At 41.3% G+C, this 21,522-nt stretch overlaps 1 protein-coding gene across 2 annotated transcripts in view; it reads right to left on the bottom strand.

The window, feature by feature from the left end:
• Positions 1-11,910, bottom strand: part of man1a2 (mannosidase, alpha, class 1A, member 2) — a 399,576-nt gene extending 387,666 nt beyond the window's left edge. For both annotated transcript variants that reach the window (XR_007450829.1, XM_049595084.1), the window contains exons 1-2: positions 11,657-11,910; positions 9,587-10,116 (exon numbers count right to left, since the gene is read on the bottom strand). Coding sequence is in view for 1 of the 2 variants with exons in the window: in XM_049595084.1 (XP_049451041.1) it covers positions 9,587-9,900 (314 nt within the window). In the remaining variant the exon portion in view is untranslated. The remainder of the gene's footprint in view (positions 1-9,586; positions 10,117-11,656) is intronic.
• Between the last annotated feature and the right edge of the window lie 9,612 nt (positions 11,911-21,522).

The following is a 21,522-nucleotide window of genomic DNA, read 5'->3' as shown; positions in this document are numbered from 1 at the left end:
TGGTTTTCTGTTATATCAAGACAACTTTTCAACTCCTTCCCCCCTGGGGTTTCCAAGTGGGACTATTCTTGGCGCTGTCGCAAAGACAACGGATCACTTTCCAATTTCCTCAGAGCCTTGCAACTACCAACAACACAGGACACATTGAATTTTGTTTTCCATAGTTACGTTGGTTGGTCCAGCGTTAGTCACTTCCTTACTTGGGATAGTAACTATCAAACTACTATCAAATAAACATTTAATAAGTTAAAGCAAAAAACATCTATTTTCTCTATGCACTGGCCTTGGTTATTCATTACCTGTTAGTCTGGGGGCATTAATTAATTATTTAGGTTCTGTGAAACAAACTGCTTCTCTCAATATTCAGTCCGCACCGATGTCCAAATAATAAAAAGGATTTTTTTTTTCTACCTTCCTCATTGCTACTGTACCCACTGCCTATGGCTATTCTGTTGCTGAAATGTCACTGCCTCTGTCAACATGTCAACTTGCCGCCCTCTCCAATGAAGAGTACTGCTCCTGGCTACTCCTTTATTGTTCGAGTCAGACCACAACAAAACCGAGGTAGAATCATTAACGGCCTCATGGTACGTTGAGCTGGAGAGAGCACTGCACCCAAGTGATTTCTGGCACTCCGGACAGCCATCCAAAGGTGTTTCATTTCAGTTCACCTTGCAAATTGTCGACTAGAATAGGATCCTGGCCCTCCATCCTTGTGATAATCATACCTCTACACACATTCATTATACACAAAGGAGAAATGCAAACCATTGCCTTGAATGCTGCACTAATCTGATAACACAAATGGTCACGATTGTTGTGTACATTCTCCATCACATCAGCAAGACAAAAAAAATAAAAATAATCATAAAGTTCTTGCAACGTATGGAGCAAAAACGCAGCAGTAGATTAATATGCATAAAGTTTCAAATCAAGAAACTGCAAACACTGAAGTATTGCAATCAGGTGACTCGTATTGATCTCACTGTTTGCCGCCCACCCATTGTGGTATGATAGTTTCCGCTTGGTTTAATGAGGTTTTGAGATCCCTCACGCTGAGACTTCTGTTGCCATCCCAAAACAAGGACTCAGACAATACAGGGCGAGCCAGTAGTGATAATCTCTGCACAGAAGATCACTTTCCAGCACGCATCCTGACTGTACTCCCCTTGTACCTCCTGCTGTGCAGAAATATTCAGTTGGCAGTCATACTCAAGTAGAAATTTGTTCTCAGTGAGGATGGTTGGCATGAAGGTCTGAGGATTATCCCGAGTAAATGGAGTTTACACAAATGGAACAACCGAACAGCAGCAACCTTTGTTGTACGAGATTGGCAACCTCAGCAGTGGACATCACAAAACCTCCCCAAAGATACAGATGCTACTGTAGTGGGAAAATTTGTTTTGCAAGTTGACTGAGCTGATATTTTGTTTAAAGGTTGCATCGTATTGACTCAAATTTTGAATGTTTTTCTGGAAATTATGTTTGAAATGAAGGGAATATTTTGATATTCAAGGACTAGACATTTATATATTCACAAAAGCAGAGTTCAAGCATCTTAAGTATCTAGTTAACTCAGGAAGAGTGTTGTATAATTGTAGTATTAATGTTAAAAGGTAAGTTTCTTCCCATTGCTTTCAAGAGTGTCTGTCAAAGTTTGTCAGCTCCAGTCCAGTAAGACCTGTTTAACCCAAAACTCATTTGCTAGCTCGTTACATAACCTCCAAAGAGGAAAGATTTTCCAGTAAGCATCTCCAGAGATCTTTACCACAGATAAGGACCAGTCAAATGTCGTATGTCAGGCAGCCATGAAAACAATGTCACAGAGACAGATTTGTACAGAAGGTTGTAAACTTGAGTGAGTTTGACAGGAGAGGGGGCGAGTATGTGACTGAAAAACAGAATGATTGAATGCCTAGCTCAGCTTTAAAGAGAAACTGTCTTATATCTGATCTGAGCCTGTCACGACAATTACATTATAGACTTACTGTACAAAAAAATGGACATGACCTCAATCATTTTGCTGCACTTCTTAACGTGTTGTGTTTTTTTACATAGAGATATCACAAACATTTTAGCCAACATAACACCAGAATAAACAGCAGGGTTTTCCGAACCATTATAAGACTTGGGCGCAGCGATTCTCCCTATTTTTTTTCTCACCACAAACCGCCTACTTGCGCGACTCCGAAGAAAAATCAAACACTTAAAAGACATCACAGCGTAGCTTACTGGTAGCCTGCTGCTGCACTTCTGGAGTGTAAGAGGCACAATTATGATAGTCATTAGCTTGCCAACCCCTCAGCAACGATTCAAAAAGTCTCTCATGTAGTTTTCCTTTCAACAACTTCATCCTCCACTCCATAAATCCTCCATCAGCCAATAGGGGTGTGAATCTCCAGGCACCTTACGCTTTGATTACGGTTCAGGGGGCAACGATTTGATGATCTGATGTATCACAATGCATCAAAATTTCTGATTCTACATATGATTTATTTTTCTCAGTGTACAACTCCTTAAAACTTTTAAAACATAGCGCAGACCTGCCAACCTTGAAGAAAGGTTATGAGTACCACCTTACCAGACACTTGTGCGTGGTCATGAACATATGCGGACACGGCGGCACTTTTTTGTTGGTTTTTTTTTACCATAAAAGTCAATATGCACATGTGGCAAACAGAAGAAACAAGCGTACGTTTACATATTCATATCTATAGGCCTAAGCCCCACATACGTCCATAGACGCCCAATATTTGTTTTATGGCACAGATCAAGGTCAATTTCATCAATCTGATGGTAGCATTGATCATCTGCTTAAAAAATACAGTAATATGTCCTGTTGTGATAAAAAGAAAGATTTCAAGTGGGATTCGGGGGGTTCTCCCATCACATGGCGAAATCCTATTTTCATGCAATTTCATACAGAAATAGATAATAGATCATAGACAAGTGCATTACATCAGCATTCCTCATCATGTTCTTGTGTAGTACGACACCTATTAGAACTACTCTTTTCTTATTGCCTTGTTTTTTTCTTATAGAAATTCAGCAGACCCATCAAACAAAGTCTTTCTATCATAAGTGTGTTATAGTTATTCAGGCAGGGCACATGGTTTCATAACACAGTTGAATGTAAATTTGTCTGCAATTTGCTTACCTTGGTACAATTCTCACCAGCAATGTATCGACGACAGGCGACTTTGACACTATTTACTTCAGTGTTTGCCCTACCATTTTATTAGGGGGGCACCTCGCCCTGCCCCCCCTTGAAGGTCAAGTTAATTTTATTTAATTTTATTTTCTATATAGTGCCAGATCACAAAGAAGTCACTTAAGGTAACCTTTCCTATAGAACAGGTCTATACCTTGTCCTTTTATTAAACAAACTAAATAGCCTTATGTTATTTATCTTATTTACAGACCGCGTGTCATTTCTGTCTCTACATGGTCGCGCGTTTACAATCTCCCCTGCTCTCTGTATCGCGCACGGCGGAGTTTGGCCCCGTTGGGCGCGCGCACACACACACACACACACACACACACACACACACACACACACACACACACACACGAGTTAACACACTAGAGGGCGTAAAAAAATAAATTAAAAAGGACTGGTGGAGTGAGATTTCTTAAACGAGCGTGAGAAGGTGCTACCGTTTACCGGACTAAACACACAGTAACTCCGGTCTGAGCTGACGGTGAGGAGCTAATAAGAGCTAACTGCTAACAGACAGAAGCTAACTGCTATGAGACTGTAGTTAACTGTTTACAGACAGAAGCTAACTGCTATGAGACTGTAGTTAACTGTTTACAGACAGAAGCTAACTGCTAAGATAGATGCTAGCTCTAATAGACACAAGCTAAAGTTAACTGTTTACAGACAGAAGCTAACTGCTTACAGACAGAAGCTCTCAAAGCTCTCAATTTTTGCATTTCTTACGTCATTTTACCTGTCAGCGTTGTTTGAATTGATAGAGTCATCACTGAGGACTACCCAGAGGTGTGGGCAAAGAGGGTTCATCTATCTTGACGGTGAGGGCGACAGTGTACTGTGTAATTGGATGGAACTGAATCAAGCGCATCTTTCTTAGTCAGCCGTGGATGGGAGGGCGGGGGGGCAATATGTAGCAATCTGATTGGCCGAAATCTTTTCGTTCCGCCTACGCACCTATATTCACCGGGTATCAACTTGAGTGACATCTTGCATAGACAAATACACTGAAACCGGCGAAATGCGCGATCGAGTGATATGCGTACTTTTAGAGCATCAAATCGTACCAGCGTACTTTGATGTCAAAATGCGTGCCTGGTACGCAAAATGCGTACAGGTTGGCAGGTCTGATAGCATACTATATTCGTAGTGATACTCAAACAGATGAATTTACGTGCATACAATCTGGCTCTTGTGCGTCGATACCCTAGCTTTAAAACCAGTCAGATTGTGTCCATCTGTGGTTACTCATGGTAACCTATTGTGGGATATTTTTGGTCGGTATAATGTCTCATGTTTGCATACTGTAACATTTCACCACAAAGTGAAAGTGAAGTTTGCAATTCACATACTGTTGAACAAAAAAATTAAAACAAGCTTGCAACCAGAGATGTATTGGGATGTAAGTTAAATATAGCATGTCCGCACTGTAGACTGTCTGGCGCTGCACTGCCCTAACGGTTGAGCTCCACCTCTTTCATTCAATCAACATCACGTTATTAACAGACATTTAGATAATCAATCATTGACATTTGTGAATCAATGCCACATCGTCCACGTCTGCATCATGATACATCTAAGAATCAATTATTTCCCCTAACCCCACCAGCCAACTGCCCGGCTCCCACTACAACACAGTAACTGCGGTATTGTACTATAATGCTATGTCTACTTTCTTGTACATAATTACTTATTCAAACACATGTTAAATACTTTCAATCCAATGTCTGCATATTCTTGAGAATTAAAAGTTTATTGCTCTTTGAAAGGATGTACTTTCATTATTATACTGTCATATTATCATTACATCAGTGGCATAAATGGTCTCAAAATTACAATAATATTATTTATCACAATTATATCTAGGACAATATATCACTCATCAAAAGTAGTTACTGCAACAAGCCTAAGAAATTAAGGAATCTAAGGACTTAAGACATGACATGACTCTGCCTGAGCTATGGGTCCTTGTGCTGCTCATGTTAAGGACACAACACTAAACACTGTCTCAGCAAGAGTAAACAGCAAAGCAAATGCAACTAGTTCACAAACAGCCACAATAATAAAAAAGACACAAACGGAAATAAAGTACTGCACTGCAGAAGAGCATGAGCCAGAATGTGTGCAATGCCATTTAACCATATTCTCAGGCGTTTTGGATTGCTGTCAATATCTGAAGAATTAACTAAAATAGATGGATTACCTCATGGCAAATAGAATAATAACCTTTGCTCTCTCAAAAGCTTTCATAAGACTATTAACAGGATGAACCTGTGAACAGAGAACTGGTTCTGTGGGGTTTTTTGTGGCCAAATAAAGTAAAGGTGAAATTATTACGAGCCTGTCTGAGCTCCTGAGGGTCTTTTTAAATGCTAGCGCGCCTCATTTTCCGGGGGCTGTTTGAACCCTGGTCCTCTGGAGCTCACAATGATGACTTTAAGAACAGCTGAGGCAGCCGTACCAAAGAGCAAATTGAACACATTTCCATAAGCCGCCATAAGCAGTGAGAAAAAATAAAAACATATCGCATCACATGAATGCTTATGTAAGGTTAAATGCACAGGGAGCATTTGGAGACTGAATTTGCATAAAACTAATTTAAAGAGATCTCAATGGTATTATTCTTGTTCCTCAAACCCTTAAATTGTCATCCCGGGGACAGCTCAGTGGCTTCTGCTTTTATCTCACTTTAACAAGCCACTTTGGACCACAGCTCTGAAATTCAATCGATATGTGTGGAGATGTTTGTTGTGTGTTGTTGCATTCTTAATATCTGAACTCAATGACCATACTAATGAATTTACAAAATTATGCCATTTTAATAAAGCCATATCAATTTATTTTGAAGGCTAAATTTCACCTTGTTGACTGCCATCAGCCTATCGGTAAATTGGATAGCATAAGGTGGTTTTTCTGTTGTGTCACATCAATTTTGCGCAGGCTAAAAAGGAGGGCTCAGGACTGACGATGGCTTGGGGTACCAGGGTCATCAAAAACGTGACTGGAACAATCAAAGCTCTTCTCCGGGATGCTGTCGGGGCGTGAGACTAGGGCCACAGTCAATCAAAGAAAATCTTGGTCGCCTCTTTAACCAATCAATTGGCCAATGGGGGAAAAAAATCTGCATGTTATCTCTAAATGAACTAAATCACCACAGTGCAATGCCCACCAAAGCACTTTTTTCCTGTCACAGGGCTCGACATTAACACCTGCCCAGGGCAAGTAAACTCTATACATTTAAATGTAATGTCTCCAGTGAAGAATAAATGTGATCTCTACTGTAATATTATCCAAAAATAACCTGCATACTGTGATGCTTTTGCACCTGAGCTGCAAGTGCGAGTTGGTCTCACCATTAAACGTTGAACAGGACTGATGAGAAAAATCTGAAAAGCTGGACACTATAGAAGTTAACTCTGGGGCTGACCATGTCATATACAACATAACGATTCTAATATTGAATATCTCTGTAGCGCTGCATGTGAGAGAGAGACTTATCATTTTTAGCCCAGAGGCTAACGTCAGCCATCCTGCCACTCCAACATGGGCTCAAGTGTGACTGTAGTCCTTTCAGAAGCTTTATAATCCAGGCTTGAACTGCAGTCACTTTTTGGAGACTCCAACCCTGAATGTCTTCTGTCATTATTTATCCATTTTCTGATTTAAAATAAGAGCTGAAACATGTTCAACTTTGGGTGAAACGCTGCCCTCTTCACTGTCACCAGCCACCCAGTCACAGTAGAGAAGGTGTGAGACAAACACAGCAAAGACCAATAGTCACAGAGGACAAATACAAGTAAGACAAGAGCATTCTGAACAACCAGTCGAAAAACCGAGCAGAAGGTGACAGCCCTTCCTACACTGTGAGCAACAAATCCTTGTTGACATTGGTGGAAGGAGAGCTAGTTAGCGTTAGCTGTTAACAGCGAGTGTCTGGAACTAACAGCTAGTGGAGGTTGCGCTGAGTTACATTATGATGTATTTGAGCTAAAGCTAAAAGTGAGTATTGAGCAAAGGTAAATTATTACAATATGACGTGTTCATATATAATCTTGTAAAATTTAGTTTTTGGTGAGAAAAAAGAATTTTGTTCATGTTTTACAGCAAAATAAAACACACATTAAAGAGGATATTATGGTATCTATATATAAATCATAATATTGTGGGGTTTTAAAGCTGTTTTTAATGTGAAAGGTTATACTGAAGGTTTGGTTTTTTTTGGTGTAATGAAGACCTGAATCACTTTAGTTCAGTTCAGTTATATTTTTAGAATAAAGTTATCTTTGTTTCCCTGGCATAAAAAGAGGCATATACCTATCAACAAAAAACAAAATAAATGACAACAACAAAAAAACATCAGTATCGATATAGGTCATCAGTCGAACTGTCATTTTGTACAGCAATATTGACCCAATACTTCACAATCTGTGCATCCCTATTGGGGTTTACTCAAAACAGAGAGGGATCGTGGGACAAATTTCAGCATCAAACACCACCAAACAACGAAAGTGTCCAGAAATGCAGCCTAGTCACGTCTTGCTCCCAGCGCTCCTGCATTCCATCACCATGTCCCTTCTCATCCCTGCTATAAACTGCCACCTCTGGAGAAACATGAACATCTCCAAGCCTCCCACCTTTACGCTTCAAAGAAACCCTTGTGGTTCCGACTATGACTCACAGCACCACTTGAGCCCAATACTGTCTGCTCCTTCCGAGTCCCTGGACTAAAATAATTATGTTATTTCAAGCAGGCAGAATCCCGAGCTCTAGAAGGCTTTCAGGATGGAAAAATGGCGGCACCACAGGGGACGAGGAGGTAACACTCAGTGGTACCCACTGTGAAACTGAGAAATTGCTTTTAACACCTTGCCCAGCACTCGGTAAAACTAATGACCTCCTACACCAGCATGGAGCAGATCGTTCCAGTAAAATTACGCTTTCCACCTACTGTTTGGCATTTTGTGCATTTTATTTCAGGTATAAGTAGTTTTTCATCACAAAATAATACACATACATTCCAGTGCAGTGTGATTCATATATGCATGAGTCCTGCCAATCAAATGACACTGCATATGTAATTAAACATAAAAAAAACTATACTGTTAGTTCAATTCTTCAGTGTGTAGGTAGTGCTCTGTTCTGAACACCCACAGAGCCTGACATTCAATTAATCAGAAAATGCCAAAAACTGCTAAATGTTAAAGATACACTACGCAAGAATTTCCTTAAAAAACAATGTATGCACTTATACAAATGTAATCACTTAGTGTGTGGCAGTGTATGTGTTTACAAAGACTCTGAGCACTGCCTGTATTTTTTTAGTTTCTGTGTTTGGGACATTTACAGGTGCGTAACCCCAGTGCTCAGGTGAGGTGAGGACTGTAAGCAGCAGGCAACCAAGAGACACAGCACCGAAAAAAACGGAAATATAGTGAGGCCAAACACCAACTGGCGAGCGGATTCACAAGCTGTAACTGGCAATCATGCAAAGTATACCTTTAAATATTAAACAGTTCAACCTGACAGTCAAGAAACAACAATTAAATCAAAACTACTCTTCATGAGTCCCAAACATGAAGTAACCATTTTGTTAGATCATCCCAAAAATTAAAGCTATGTGGCTTTTACATTACAAAACAGCCCCAAGAGCTAATTTACTGGCTTACAGTGAGTAATTAAAAATTCATTGAAATGTAAACATGATAAAATCCCACTTTAAAGTAACTTCAGTCAGTTGAGAATAACATTTGGTAGCAGGGGCATAAAACTTGTCCAGCACAGAGGATTCCAAACAGCACAAGACACTTAGAGTAGCCAAATATGAATTTGATTTAGGAAGGAGGGGAAAGAGCCTCAGAGCGACAGCTGGCAACCAGCCAAAGAGGCTGGGCAAACCGAATGACAAATGTAAAAGCTGCAGCCAAAATCATACCAGCGTTTGGCTCGTGGCGGGCAGTAATTTCCGAGCCTGTTTAAGCAGTTACTAAAGCTTTTCAAACAGTCTGTGTGTTCTAGCTCATCAAGTTCAACCACGTCTGCCCATGGGACAATACCAGAATACTGCGGCCAAGGTGATAAAAAATTCTGTTGTACAAGAACTTAAAGAATTACACAAACGCTGAAAGTATTATGAGCAACTGCAGCTGCACAAAGGGATAAAAAAAGGAGGAAGGAACACCTGTGCTGACGTGTATCTAAACATTCAGGAGAGTGTAGATCACTTTACAAACTCTGCAACACCCCTAGGTGTCACAACAGACTGCTAAGGAAGTGATGAGTGTTAGTACACCTGCTACACCAGATGTGACAGGGCAGTTTGTGTCACACGTCTGATATTTAAAAAAAAAAAAAAAAACAAAACTTGATCCTTACCTGTGTCTGTGCTCATCATGTCCTCCCTGTCCATGTATGACCACCTGTCCAGAGGCGTGCTTCCCCTCTTTGGGTGAGTCAATATGAGGGATGAGCACATCCTCCAAGCCCAGGTCAAAGCGCTTGTGCTTGGAATTGTCCGGGAGGAAGAAGAAGGCCCCGAAGCATAAAGTGATGAAGGCACTGAGAATAAGGAGGAGGATGAACTTCTCAGAGAGCCTCAACGTAGCCCTGTGGTGCGGGAAAGAGGAGGCGCCCGGCGACAGAGTGGGTATCCTGCGGCCCGACAGCGGCAGCAGAGCCGGCGTCGTCATGTTTTGACTGTTGACTTGAACGTAGCTCGGGGAGGGGTTAGGGGGAGGGCAGGGTGTGGGGTGGGTTTACAGGTGCCACAGGTGTTGTTGTAGCAGCATGCACAAGCTGGTTGACTTTATTATCTCATCCCTGCAGTGATAAGTCCAGAAACCAAAATGGGCCGAGGTCCCTCAGTGAAGGAGTAACTGGTCAGCAGGAAAACGGTCATGACGATTCTGGGAAAAAAAGCAGGCAAAGAGTTAGTGGACGGTGGTAGAAACCCAACCACAGCGTAGTTACCAAAGACTTGCCACCATTTTAGATAAAAACAGATCTTTTCCTCCCTTCATTTTAACCACGCTGCCTCGACACAGTCAGGATTCTGTGAGAGCTCACACCCTTCATATGCTTTCCTTTAGTTGTCATCTCTTCACCTCGGCAGCATGTCCCTTGTAACCCCGAGCATCATCTCACCCTGCACTCTGACAGGCTACCAGTGCTGAATTACGAACATGTGGTGGCAAATCAGGAATATGTCTTAAATCAAGTGAAAGCTGAAATATTACAGTAATAAACAATCCTTTTGTATGCTGTGGGTGAATTTAATAACATGTCATGTCAAAAATAAATACTTCAGAATCTCTCTCTCTCTCTCTCTCTCACTCACTCACTCACTCACTCACTCACACACACACACACACACACACACACACACACACACACACACACACACAAAACACTTAATCCTTTGGCCATGAGGAACATGACAAACATATTTTCCAGAGGCTTAAGGTATCAAGAGACCGTGCAATATCTGTGAGACCATCACCAAACACCTGCCTCCACTTCAACTGCGCACACTGGCATCCCTGAAGAATGAGCCCAGCTTTCTATTACACCTTTTTATTAAGGCAATGCAGTGCTATACAGCTTGCTGTCAGACATAATGTATATGGTGATAAAACGGCGAAGAATGATGGAAATGAAGAGCAACATCACAAATCCGCTTCCCATTCGTATCCACCGGAGTCGACCGGAATGACAATTCACAGTTGTGTGGCAGCCCTTTGCGAAGGGGGGCAGGACATGCAAGCTAAATACACTGCATGCACGTACCCTGTGCTGTCTTACATCCTTAACTCCAGTCCTTACAGCAAATACCCATGTGGCTGTATTTCAAAAGGCGCAGGCTTTATTCCCCCGTGGCCGCAGATGCAGAAACAGGACGCACGGCAACTGCTCTAAGTGTTAACATGAAGGATGGATGGGTGGAAATTAGGCGATTAGCCCCTTTAAACATTAATATATTAACGCCTGAAGGGTAGAGACGGCTAATGTTAATATACATACACATCTGAGCCTATTTATTTTAATCCAGTAGTTTTCCATCGGGTCTGTATGGAGCTACGGCGTCTCCACACAGAATACCAAGTTCATTCTCACAGTGCCAGTCTGTGTGAGGTGATTAGCCGATACAAAATGCTATGTAGCTAACGAGCGGCTAACTTATCCAGCTAACGTTTGCTAGCATAAAACGCGAACAGTTGGGAATAAACTGACAGGCAACGCGGAGGAATAAAAACGGATAAAAAAAATAAAAGTATCCCCACATACGTGTTTGGGCTCGCTGCCATTTTAGCTAGTGGTAAAGCCTGAGCTTTGGTGATAGCCTGTATATAGGTGCTAGCTACCAGGCTAGGCTGCTAATGCTAGCTAGCTGGCTACGGACTGACAGAGGCGGTCTCTTGTGTGGACGCCGCTGTGCTGCATCACCACCTTTTCTCATTTGCTCGGTGAAAATCGATGCCAGTCAGGATTCCCGGTCCCGGTTTTGGAAGAAGAAGTCGCTGTGGCGGGTGTCCTCATGTCCACGTATGTCCACACCGTCGTAGCCTGCTCCGGTTGAGCCGTTAACCGTCAGCTCAGAGCCAACATAGCGTTGGGAGCTCCGCGGACGCTGAGAGGATGTTGATGACTGGCCGCTCTGTCGGACTGCAGCGACGGACTGGCAGCCTGCTGTTGCTCCGAGATCCAGCATCAACTACTCAGCCTGACCGAGTTAGGGACCGTCTGGCAATTCCGTCAGGCAGAGTTACAGTATATTGTCATTTATGGCAAGGGACCGTCAAAAAGTGTCACATCTCCAACCTGCTGTGGGACAAACTGTGCTTCCCCCTTTTTATTGCTGGATTGCAGCTGTGCAATTAAAAAAAAATTATTTATTTATTAATTTATTTATTTAATTTGACTTGATTATTTAATTGTTTTTATCTTGTGTTGTCATCAGTTATTGTATTCTTTTATTTTGTATTTCTCTAATTGCTAAATTTGCTGTACAGGGCAATCAGTTGCCAACTTTGCTTATCTGCTCCAGTGATGGTATTTTAACTTTATTTTGGGAACCGGAGGGTCGCCTGTTCAAGCCCCCGTGGGCTGGTAGCTGGAGAGGTGCCAGTTCACCTCCTGGGCACTGCCGATGTGTCCCTGAGCAAGGCACCGAACCCCCCAACCGCTCGGAGCGCCTGTCATGGGCAGCCCACTCTGACATCTCTCCACTTAGTGCATGTATAGGTCCAGTTTGTGCATGTGTGTGTTCAGACCTGTGTGTAATTGACAAACAGAGTGAAAAATTGAATTTCCCCCTCAGGGATTAATAAAGTATATAAAATAAATAAAATAAAAATAAATAAAATTTATTTTTATTGTTCTTTGTATTTTCTTAAAATGGCCTCATTTTGTTTACTTGAATCCTACATTGTTTTAAATCCGAGATCAAACCACGTAAAGCATTTTGCAACTTTGTTTTGAAAAGCACTTTATAAATAAAGTTCATTATTATTATTATTATTATTATTATTATATCACACTGTAAAAATACCACTGGTAGGTGAAGTATTCAGATCTTTTACTTAAGTAAAAGTAGTACTACTACAGTATAAATATACTCTATGTCAAGCAGGGGCATAGCACCAAATTCTGGGCCCCATGTATCAGCAGTCTTTGTGGGCCCCCCCAACCTTTATGTTTTAATCCATGTCTCTCTCACACACCTTTAAAAGAAATTTCACAAAGTCAGTTTGCTTTCTTTCTTTTCTTTTTTGGAACCCTGATTTCCCTTTTTCCATGAAAGACATGACAGTGTACGTTGGTGCAGCTCTGCATTTAGAGACAAATTCTAGTACAGGGGCGGACTAAACCATTTGACCCCTTCAAAGGGTTGAGAGGGGCCTCAGAGTGATTCCACTTTTATTTTATGTATATGTTACAGGGTCAGTTATACAGCAGTAATATGTGTAACAAAGTCAAATGAACATTTGTAATATTAAGTATTATAATTACACAGAATTTGTTTCAGTTGTTATTACCTGACACGCTTAGGCCTCCATAGTCAATATGTGGAATGTTTGATTCTCAGTTTTTGTACCCCTACGTTCACCTTTACCCCACCTATAAAGGGCTGTCTCCCACCTTACCTCTCCCCTTTCGTGATAATTTCCATGCTTTAGCACTGTTAAGCTATGTGGGTGAGTTCATTTTATGCTAACATATTCCTGTGTCACTTAATTTGTGTAGGGGCTCTAGTTAATATGATCGTAACTAATGGAGGATTTTGTTTTTACCTTTTGCTGTCAGGTATGTTATTTGTGTTTTATTGTACTTAGTTGAATGTAACATGGCTGCCCTTATGCTGCTGTACTCCATGGGAAAGGGGCTCAAGTTAAATGGACTTAATTGACGGAGGATTTTGTTTTTACCTCTTGCTGTCAGAGTTGACAGGAATAAATTGAAATCACCTCCAAAGATATTCACGGTCTGGGCCTCTTTATATCAACACAACGCAGACAAGACTAGAGTACACCGGTTACGTATTCAAAGTTAAGTCTTTAAACCGATTTATTCTGCAAATTTTAATTTAGTTGAGGCACTAATTAATTAGAAATTTAAAAAATGCATGCAAAACAGAAGTTTTTATTTCAGGCTTTTGCCCCCTTCCCATCGAGACTCTGAGTAATCAGCCCCACTTTTCCCACAAAACAAAATATTATATTTGCCTCTGAAATGTAAAGAAGTAGAAGGAGAAAGTAGCATAAAATAGTACCTCAAAATTGTGAGTACAGTACGAAAGTAAACGTACTATTTTATATTGTTATAAGTGAAAGTCCTGAAAAATGTTACTTGAAATTATGGATGTATAATTATGAAAATGTACTTAAAGTAGTAAAAGTAAAAGTACTCAATGCAGAGAAATGTCCCCTGTGACTGTTATACTGTTATATGTTATACCGTTAGATTATTATCATTGATGTAAAAACAGGATTTAACTGTTGTAGCTGGTTGAGGTGGAACTAAACCATAAACTAATGCTTATTTTCATTATATTCATTACAGTTGGTAACACTTTATAATAACTATCACTAATACATTTTAAATTGATAGATAGTTATTTTAATGGTTTATAATCAATTAAATGATAAAAAGAACAGAAATTTGTTTGTGGAGCCCTTATATGGACTTATTGGAAACTCATGATTTTAAGTAATTTGAAGCTTTTTGCAAATTATGCAGTGCTGTGATTATGATTTTATTTTTGAATTGTATGTTATTTTTTCTTTTATTTATTTATCTACTTTTTATTATTGTTATTATTGTTATTATTATTAGAATAGTTTCTATTATTTTATTACTCAAATTATTTATTTCATTCTATGATATTATTTTCTTTTCTTGTTTCAATCAATATATGATAATTGTTGACACTTGGTAAACCATCCATAAGCAATATTTGGATGGATATTGAAAAGTTGCAACTAATGCCTATAATGATTAGCCAATAAGTGGTTTACAAAGACTCAAGTAACATTGATTTGGCCACATTAAATCATTTATTGCTGATCTATATTTGTGCATCAGTAATAGAGTTGTGTCCGATTATCATATTGAACACATTTATGGACAGAAAGTTGGTGTGAAAGTGCAGCACTGCACCACAGATAAACATGGTGGGAGACGAGAATGATGGGTATAAAAAATAAAGTGCTCAAGTAATGTACTACATGTACCAACTTTACTCCATTCACTTATTTTTACATTTTGAAAAAACTTTACAAACTAATTTTATATATTGTAGCATAATACACATTTTTATATTCTTAAATCGATAAAGTGTTGATTTCTGATTCTGATCAGTGATGTCTGAAGTGCATCACATGACTACAATCAGTATTAATTGTCTCTTATCAATATTAACCATATTTAACATTGAGAGATGAAACAGGTAGTAAATCAACAGAAAACTCCTACGCAACTATTTTAATAATTATCAATTAGTAGTTTTTAAAGCAAAATTTCCAAACAGTTTCTGATCGTTTGTTTTGTGCAATTTTTTAGATAAAATCATGAGATGATAGTTGCAGCTCTAGTAGTACATCCCACAGAAACATCAAGTTGAAAATCCAATCTTAGGCTTCCAGGATGTTATGCATTGGACAATAATTAGACTAAAAGTAGAGTCAGTTCTACTACTCCTTTTTAAAAGCATGGACTGGAATCCATCATCCTTTTCTCTTCTAGCCACTGTGTTGATCATTCTGCCAAGATTTGTCAAAACTTCAATCATTTATGTCTCAGATATTTTATGTCATATACATCTGAGCAAACAAACATTGGAGCTGTTGTCAGATCCTGTTAATGAGGCTCACATTTGGCAGCAGCCCCACAGATACTTGCAACATTTTCTGTGCATAGATTTTCTGTAGACTGGGAATCACTCAGCTGTAGCAAAGAGCAAAACAGGAAGCATAAAGAGGGCTTTGTTGCCATCATTAGGCTAATAAGCATATCTCAGCAGCACTGGCCTCTTAGACACTTAAAGAGATTTTATGGAACAACTGAGTACAAGATGTCTTCTGGGTCTTTCTTCTGAGCTTGTATGTGACTGAGCTTTAGAGATGACCCACTTCATTATAGAGCAGTAATGAATAGAGTTTAACTTTTGTTTGAGCCAACAATTAAATAAAGGACTGTGCATTATGTTTACTATCTCTGGGATGCAATTTGTATTTAAACAGATAGTCCCACTGAGATCAGGTTTATCTATGGAAACCTGATTCCTGTGTAAGAACATATGCAGTACAGAATAAAAATCTTAGACAAACAAGCACTATTCAAAAACAATTGAGTCCATTTACTCGTAATGCTACTCTTCAGCCTATAAAACAGTTGTATAATGTCTTCTGTGGCTGTCGAGGATCTTTGTGGAAAAATAACCCTGATGTGAGATGTCATTGTGATGTTATCAGGATCGTCTCAGCTGAAGGCTTGCAGATGTCAGATTTACAAACAGGAAGCTTCTGTTACGACTGGAGTTTGAACAATGTATGTGTTTAAGAGGCAGGAAGGCTCTAATTAAAGGATACTGTCAAATGAATTATGGGAAATGTAGGATGCAGGTTTTTCAGAGCTTAACCCAGCTTGGGACAAAAATCAAAGCACATTAATTCATTAACTGCTTATCCTGTTGGGGGTCGTGGGGGGGCTGGAGCCTATCCCAGCTGACACTGGGCGAGAGGCAGGGTACACCCTGGACAGGTCACCAGACTATCACAGGGCTGACACATAGAGACAGACAACCATTCACACTCACATTCACACCTACGGACAATTTAGAGTCACCAGTTAACCTGCATGTCTTTGGACTGTGGGAGGAAGCTGGAGTACCTGGAGAAAACCCACGCTGACACAGGGAGAACATGCAAACTCCACACAGAAGGGCTCCTCCACCTTGGGTTCGAAGTAAGAACCCTCTTGCTATGAGGCGACAATGCTAACCACTGCAGCACCTTGCTGTCGAGCGCAAAAACATGGCAGAGTCAAAGCATAGACTGTGTTAAAAGTAAAAAATGGACGTAGCCACCATGATGTCACCCACTGGTTTGTGGACTCCAGTGTTGAACATGGATGTATTAAGAGACCTTGATACACTGTTGGATTTGGGGCCCCATTTATTTCTTATAAAGTTGCTCATGAACTTTGTGCATGAAGCCAAAATGGCTCAACTGCTGCGTATAAAACTACATGGATGATTAGCACTGCTTCCGGCCCATAGAGCAGGCTCATTCAAGACTGCTGAGCTGGCTGCTTCTGGTTTAGCATTCCACTAACTTGATCCGGGAAAAAATGATTCAGTCCTGCGACTCTTAGACTTTTCAATTCTTATTGGACCGAATGGTTAAAATCGGGACAGTGAAACGAGTCATTCCACACGGATTGTGATGCTCGGTTTTGAAGCCTCAAGTTTGACATTTTGGCCGTTGACATCTTGGAATTTAAGAGCGAGAATTGACCATATTGAAGAGGTGGAGCTAACCCTGAGGCTAGCTGCTAGCTTGGTAAGCAGGGTGCATTTACAGCTATGGTTAACTGTGATGCTGATGCTAATTGTTGATAGCAAAACCATTAAAACAAAATGTACTTACCGGAAAAACTGCACATCAGACTCCTTGGAGGGTCTTTTAGTACAACCAAATGCCAGACTTTTTTAGGCAGCCAAAATGTTACAGTAAACTTTCATGAACTGAAAAATCACTGAATAGCAACAGCTGCAGCTACACCTATACCCTGTAAATATGGGGTTACGCCATGGTTGAGCTACCTAATTAACAGTTTTGCTGTGATATTGACTTGACAACAGATACATGTGAATGAATGAAGCATTAAATTGACACTGAGCTTCATTTGTCATGAGCTGGAAAATTAGTCATAGAGACCAAAACTGTTTTTTGTACCAGGCTGTAAACATGCTTTATTTCAGCTGTAAAGCTGGGCGTTTTAACATGGGGGTCTATGGGGGCTGACTCGCTTTTGGAGCCAGCCTCAAGTGGCCATTAGAGGAACTGCAGTTTCTGGCACTTGAGTGTTGGCTTCATTTTTCAGCCCTGGAGGTTGCTGCTTGGTCAAAAGATTTTTTTTTTACTTTTATTAAGTCTAGAATGAGCATGGGTAGATGTTAAAGTCAAAACTGTGTCCTGTTATCTTTTTCTTTCTTTTGTTTTGACGTGAGCACAGAGCACATGTAAAAAGTTCTTAAAGCAGAGCCTCAACACATAAATTCCTTCTTTACGACTTAACCACTCAACTGAGGTTGAAGGCATGCATGTACAGTATCACAGTTAAGTACAGACAGAGGTGTTGACCGTACAATGGCCTTGAGATATGCAGAAATACAGACCTTATATAAATATCAATAATCAGACAAATAACCGGATTAACTAAAAATGAAAATCAGAGACATCAGAAAGATAAAATTAGCGGATGTCTTAGTCATCTTCTGGCAGCTCCATGCAGCAGCACACTGTTCACTACACAGCCTGGATATATACATCATAAAAGGCTGCTGCACAACATTGAGAAATCTTATCAAATGCACTCTCCTTTATCAAATGCAGCACGAGTTGTGTCGCCAGGAAGGACACAGTTTATCATATTAGTCCCCTGGTGTATGCAGAGAACTTTCTTCCCTTTTCTTGGCGCTGACTCTGAGTGCTCCATCTTGTGTTTCAGCAGAGACACTGCTGAATATGAGACAGGTGTCACTTTGCTTTCAGGAGCGTTTTGCTTCAACTCTCAGAGCAGTTTTCCCTTTTGGCCCGGGCCAAGAACACACTCCCAGCCAAGAGCTCGCTCGGCTTTCTCCGCAAGTGAAAGGTGCAATTTGTTAGAAACCTCAGCGATGACACTTCTCCTGCTGTTGAATAGCTGGCTTTTCTGTGGTGTGACTTGGGCGAGGGCCACAAACCTGGCTGGACCTCAAAACTCTCAAAGACATGCCACTGACAAAGGTGACCACGATTTGGTCTACTGTGTGGAGTTTTAGAGCACCAAGCTTCAGTCTCTCACTCTGGTAGAACAAGTGTGTGGAGCACAATGTGACCACATAAATATACAACCCACCACTTCAGCATAAGTACATGTTATACAGAGATGGATGATTGAAAGCATGACAAGGTCTGCAGGCCTTGGGCAGTGTCAAGTGACTGTGTAAAACAAGCAGAAGCACCTGTTGTAGCACCACTGCTGATGATCTTTCAACAGTGTTCAGAGGGAAGATTTCTTTGGTAGAAAGTAAATCTAGTTAAAACTGTTCACAGTGAGGTCTGTGGATTAAACAGAGCAGCTGGGACTTTGTGGTGAGAAATATTAGCATCATGGCTTTGGAAATGTCATTATATCTCAAGAGGAATTGGATGTATTACCATGAATTTCTGTACAGACATCAATGGATGAATGGATGCATGAATCCTATGGAGACATTTGATACAGCTATCCATGCTGTGCAGAGGATGACTCCTAAAACCTCTAGTGACACTTCACCCACTGCAATAATCAGGTTAAGTTTTTAAAGGGAAAGTTCACCTTAAAACCAAAATACATATTTTTCCTCTTACCTGTAGTCTGTCCATCCATTTTCATCCACTTATCCGAGGCCGGGCCACCTCAAGTGACCCCTTTCGACATGAAGGAGCAGTGGCTCTACTCCGAGCTTATTCCGGATGTCCGAGCTCCTCACTCTATCTCTAAGGCTGAGCCCAGCCTTTCCACGGAGGAAACTTATTTCGATTCTTTTGCACTACCAAGAGCTCATGACTACAGGTGAGGATTGGACTTCCAGAATCGCCACCTTAACGAGGTGGAGGGGTTTGCGTGCCCCTGTGAACATAAGAGCTGTGCTGTCCAGGGCCAAAAGCACCTGGTAGGGTTTCTCAAGGCAAAGTGGTCCAAGGGGAGGGGCCAGACTAAGAGCGATTCAAGAAGACCTTGATGAAACTCACAATTCTGACTTCAAGCACCTCACCTGGTATGGGGACACCGGGACCTGATCAGGATGCCTCTTGGGTGTCTCCCGTTAGAGGTGTTCTGGGCACGTCCAACTGGTAGGAGGCCCCGGAATAGAACCAGAACACACTGGAGGGATTACATATCTCATCTGGCCTGGGAACACCTTGGGGTCCCCCAGGAGGGGCTAGAAAGCATTGCTGGGGAGAGGTATGTCTGGAATACTTTGCTCAGCCTGCTGCCCTCGTGACCCGGCTTCAGACAAGTGGTTAAAAATGGATGGATGGATATTTTTGAATGAACAATCTGAATCTGAAAAGTAAATCACGTTGGCAAAATGGAAATACCTTGAGTAAAAGTACCTCAAAATTGTACTTGAGCTACTTGACTAAATGTACTTAGTTACATTCCACCATTGAAGAGATGGATAAAAATCTCCCTGCATATAATCTCCCAATCAATCTCAACAAATGAGACTAGAACTCAATAAAATACTCCACAGTCGCTCATGACACCAAGGAGGATTGTATTTTCTTATCCCTTTGTCTTTCACTGTGAACACTCCGTATTGAAGTAGAGCTTAGCGGGCAGTTAGTCTGCACCCTGACACTGTCAGCCCACATTCCAAAGTGAGCTTTTCTCTGACAGGTAATCTATCCATGTATAAAGTTCAACCATAAAGACGGTTGCAGAGTTTTGCTGAGTGTGGAGACGGCCTGGCCGCCGAGTCCATCTGCTGGTCCTTGAGCTGCCACCAGCTGCGGCCGCCCTCTCGGCAGCAACAACAGGACCTCTGGGATGAGACGTCTGATTTACAGGACACCCCTCAGTGAGTGAATTAGCGGCAGTGCTGCAGCGTGCAGTGGCGTAATCACTGCGAAGTCCTCCCTTCGGAGAGGCATCACCATGAGTCACCCTCTGCGCTCAGCAAGCAGGGCCGGTTGGGTTTGACGCCAGGGCCGTTGTGGGTGCAAGGAGACACACACACAAAAAAAGAGCTGAGCAGACACAAAAAGGCTGACAGTTTCCAAATCACAGCCAAGTTGCAGAGAAGGAGAGTGTGTGTAGTGAGAGAAGGGAGGGTGTCCTTTGCTTCAGTGCATCTTTGATTATCATTGTCAGAGGGATGGATTGCTGGACAGGGAAGGATTTATTGCACATTTCACACCCACAAAGAACTATGCTGCAAAGACAAAACACTCATTCTTTACCCTTTGTGAGGAGGAAGAAGAATCAGCAGAAAACAAAACAAAGGGGACACAAAATCTTTACAGGGGCCTTGGCATGACACAAGATGCTGTATTTCAGCTGGTTACCAACAGCCATGTGTCCTGCAGCTGCTTTCCTAACAGGATCAAACAGTGAATTATGACGTGACTGACGTGCTGCACCAGAGCACCTGAGGGAACCTGGCTGTCAGTGCAAGGGCAAGGTCAACTGCAACCTCTGGCTCTGGTGGACAGGGCCATGTGTGTGTGTCCACAGGGGAAGTGTGTCTAAAGTGTCAATCCCACGCTCTAGCAGCGATAACTGCATATAGTGCTGAGAAGGGGCTCTACGACACACTCTTGATTTTTGACATTCCAGGTAATGGTGCGACGCAGCACCATCCCACACCTCCAAGAGCAGTGATCAAGGGTCTCTGCAGGCAGTGTGGCATGATGGGTAGATGAACAGAGCTGTGTCCACATAAAGCACATGTTCTTTATGTGTATTGATACTTAGCTGTCTAACAAATGACACTGAAGGATGGCAGTGGTGGAGGGTAACTAAGTACATTTACTCTATTTACTATTACATTAGGCGAGAGG

This window comes from Epinephelus fuscoguttatus, linkage group LG13 (genome assembly GCF_011397635.1).
Source record: "Epinephelus fuscoguttatus linkage group LG13, E.fuscoguttatus.final_Chr_v1".
In the NCBI taxonomy this organism is placed as follows: Eukaryota; Metazoa; Chordata; class Actinopteri; order Perciformes; family Serranidae; genus Epinephelus; species Epinephelus fuscoguttatus.
The sequence above is the reverse complement of the archived record's forward strand: the minus strand, read 5'-3'. Positions and strand labels throughout refer to the sequence as shown.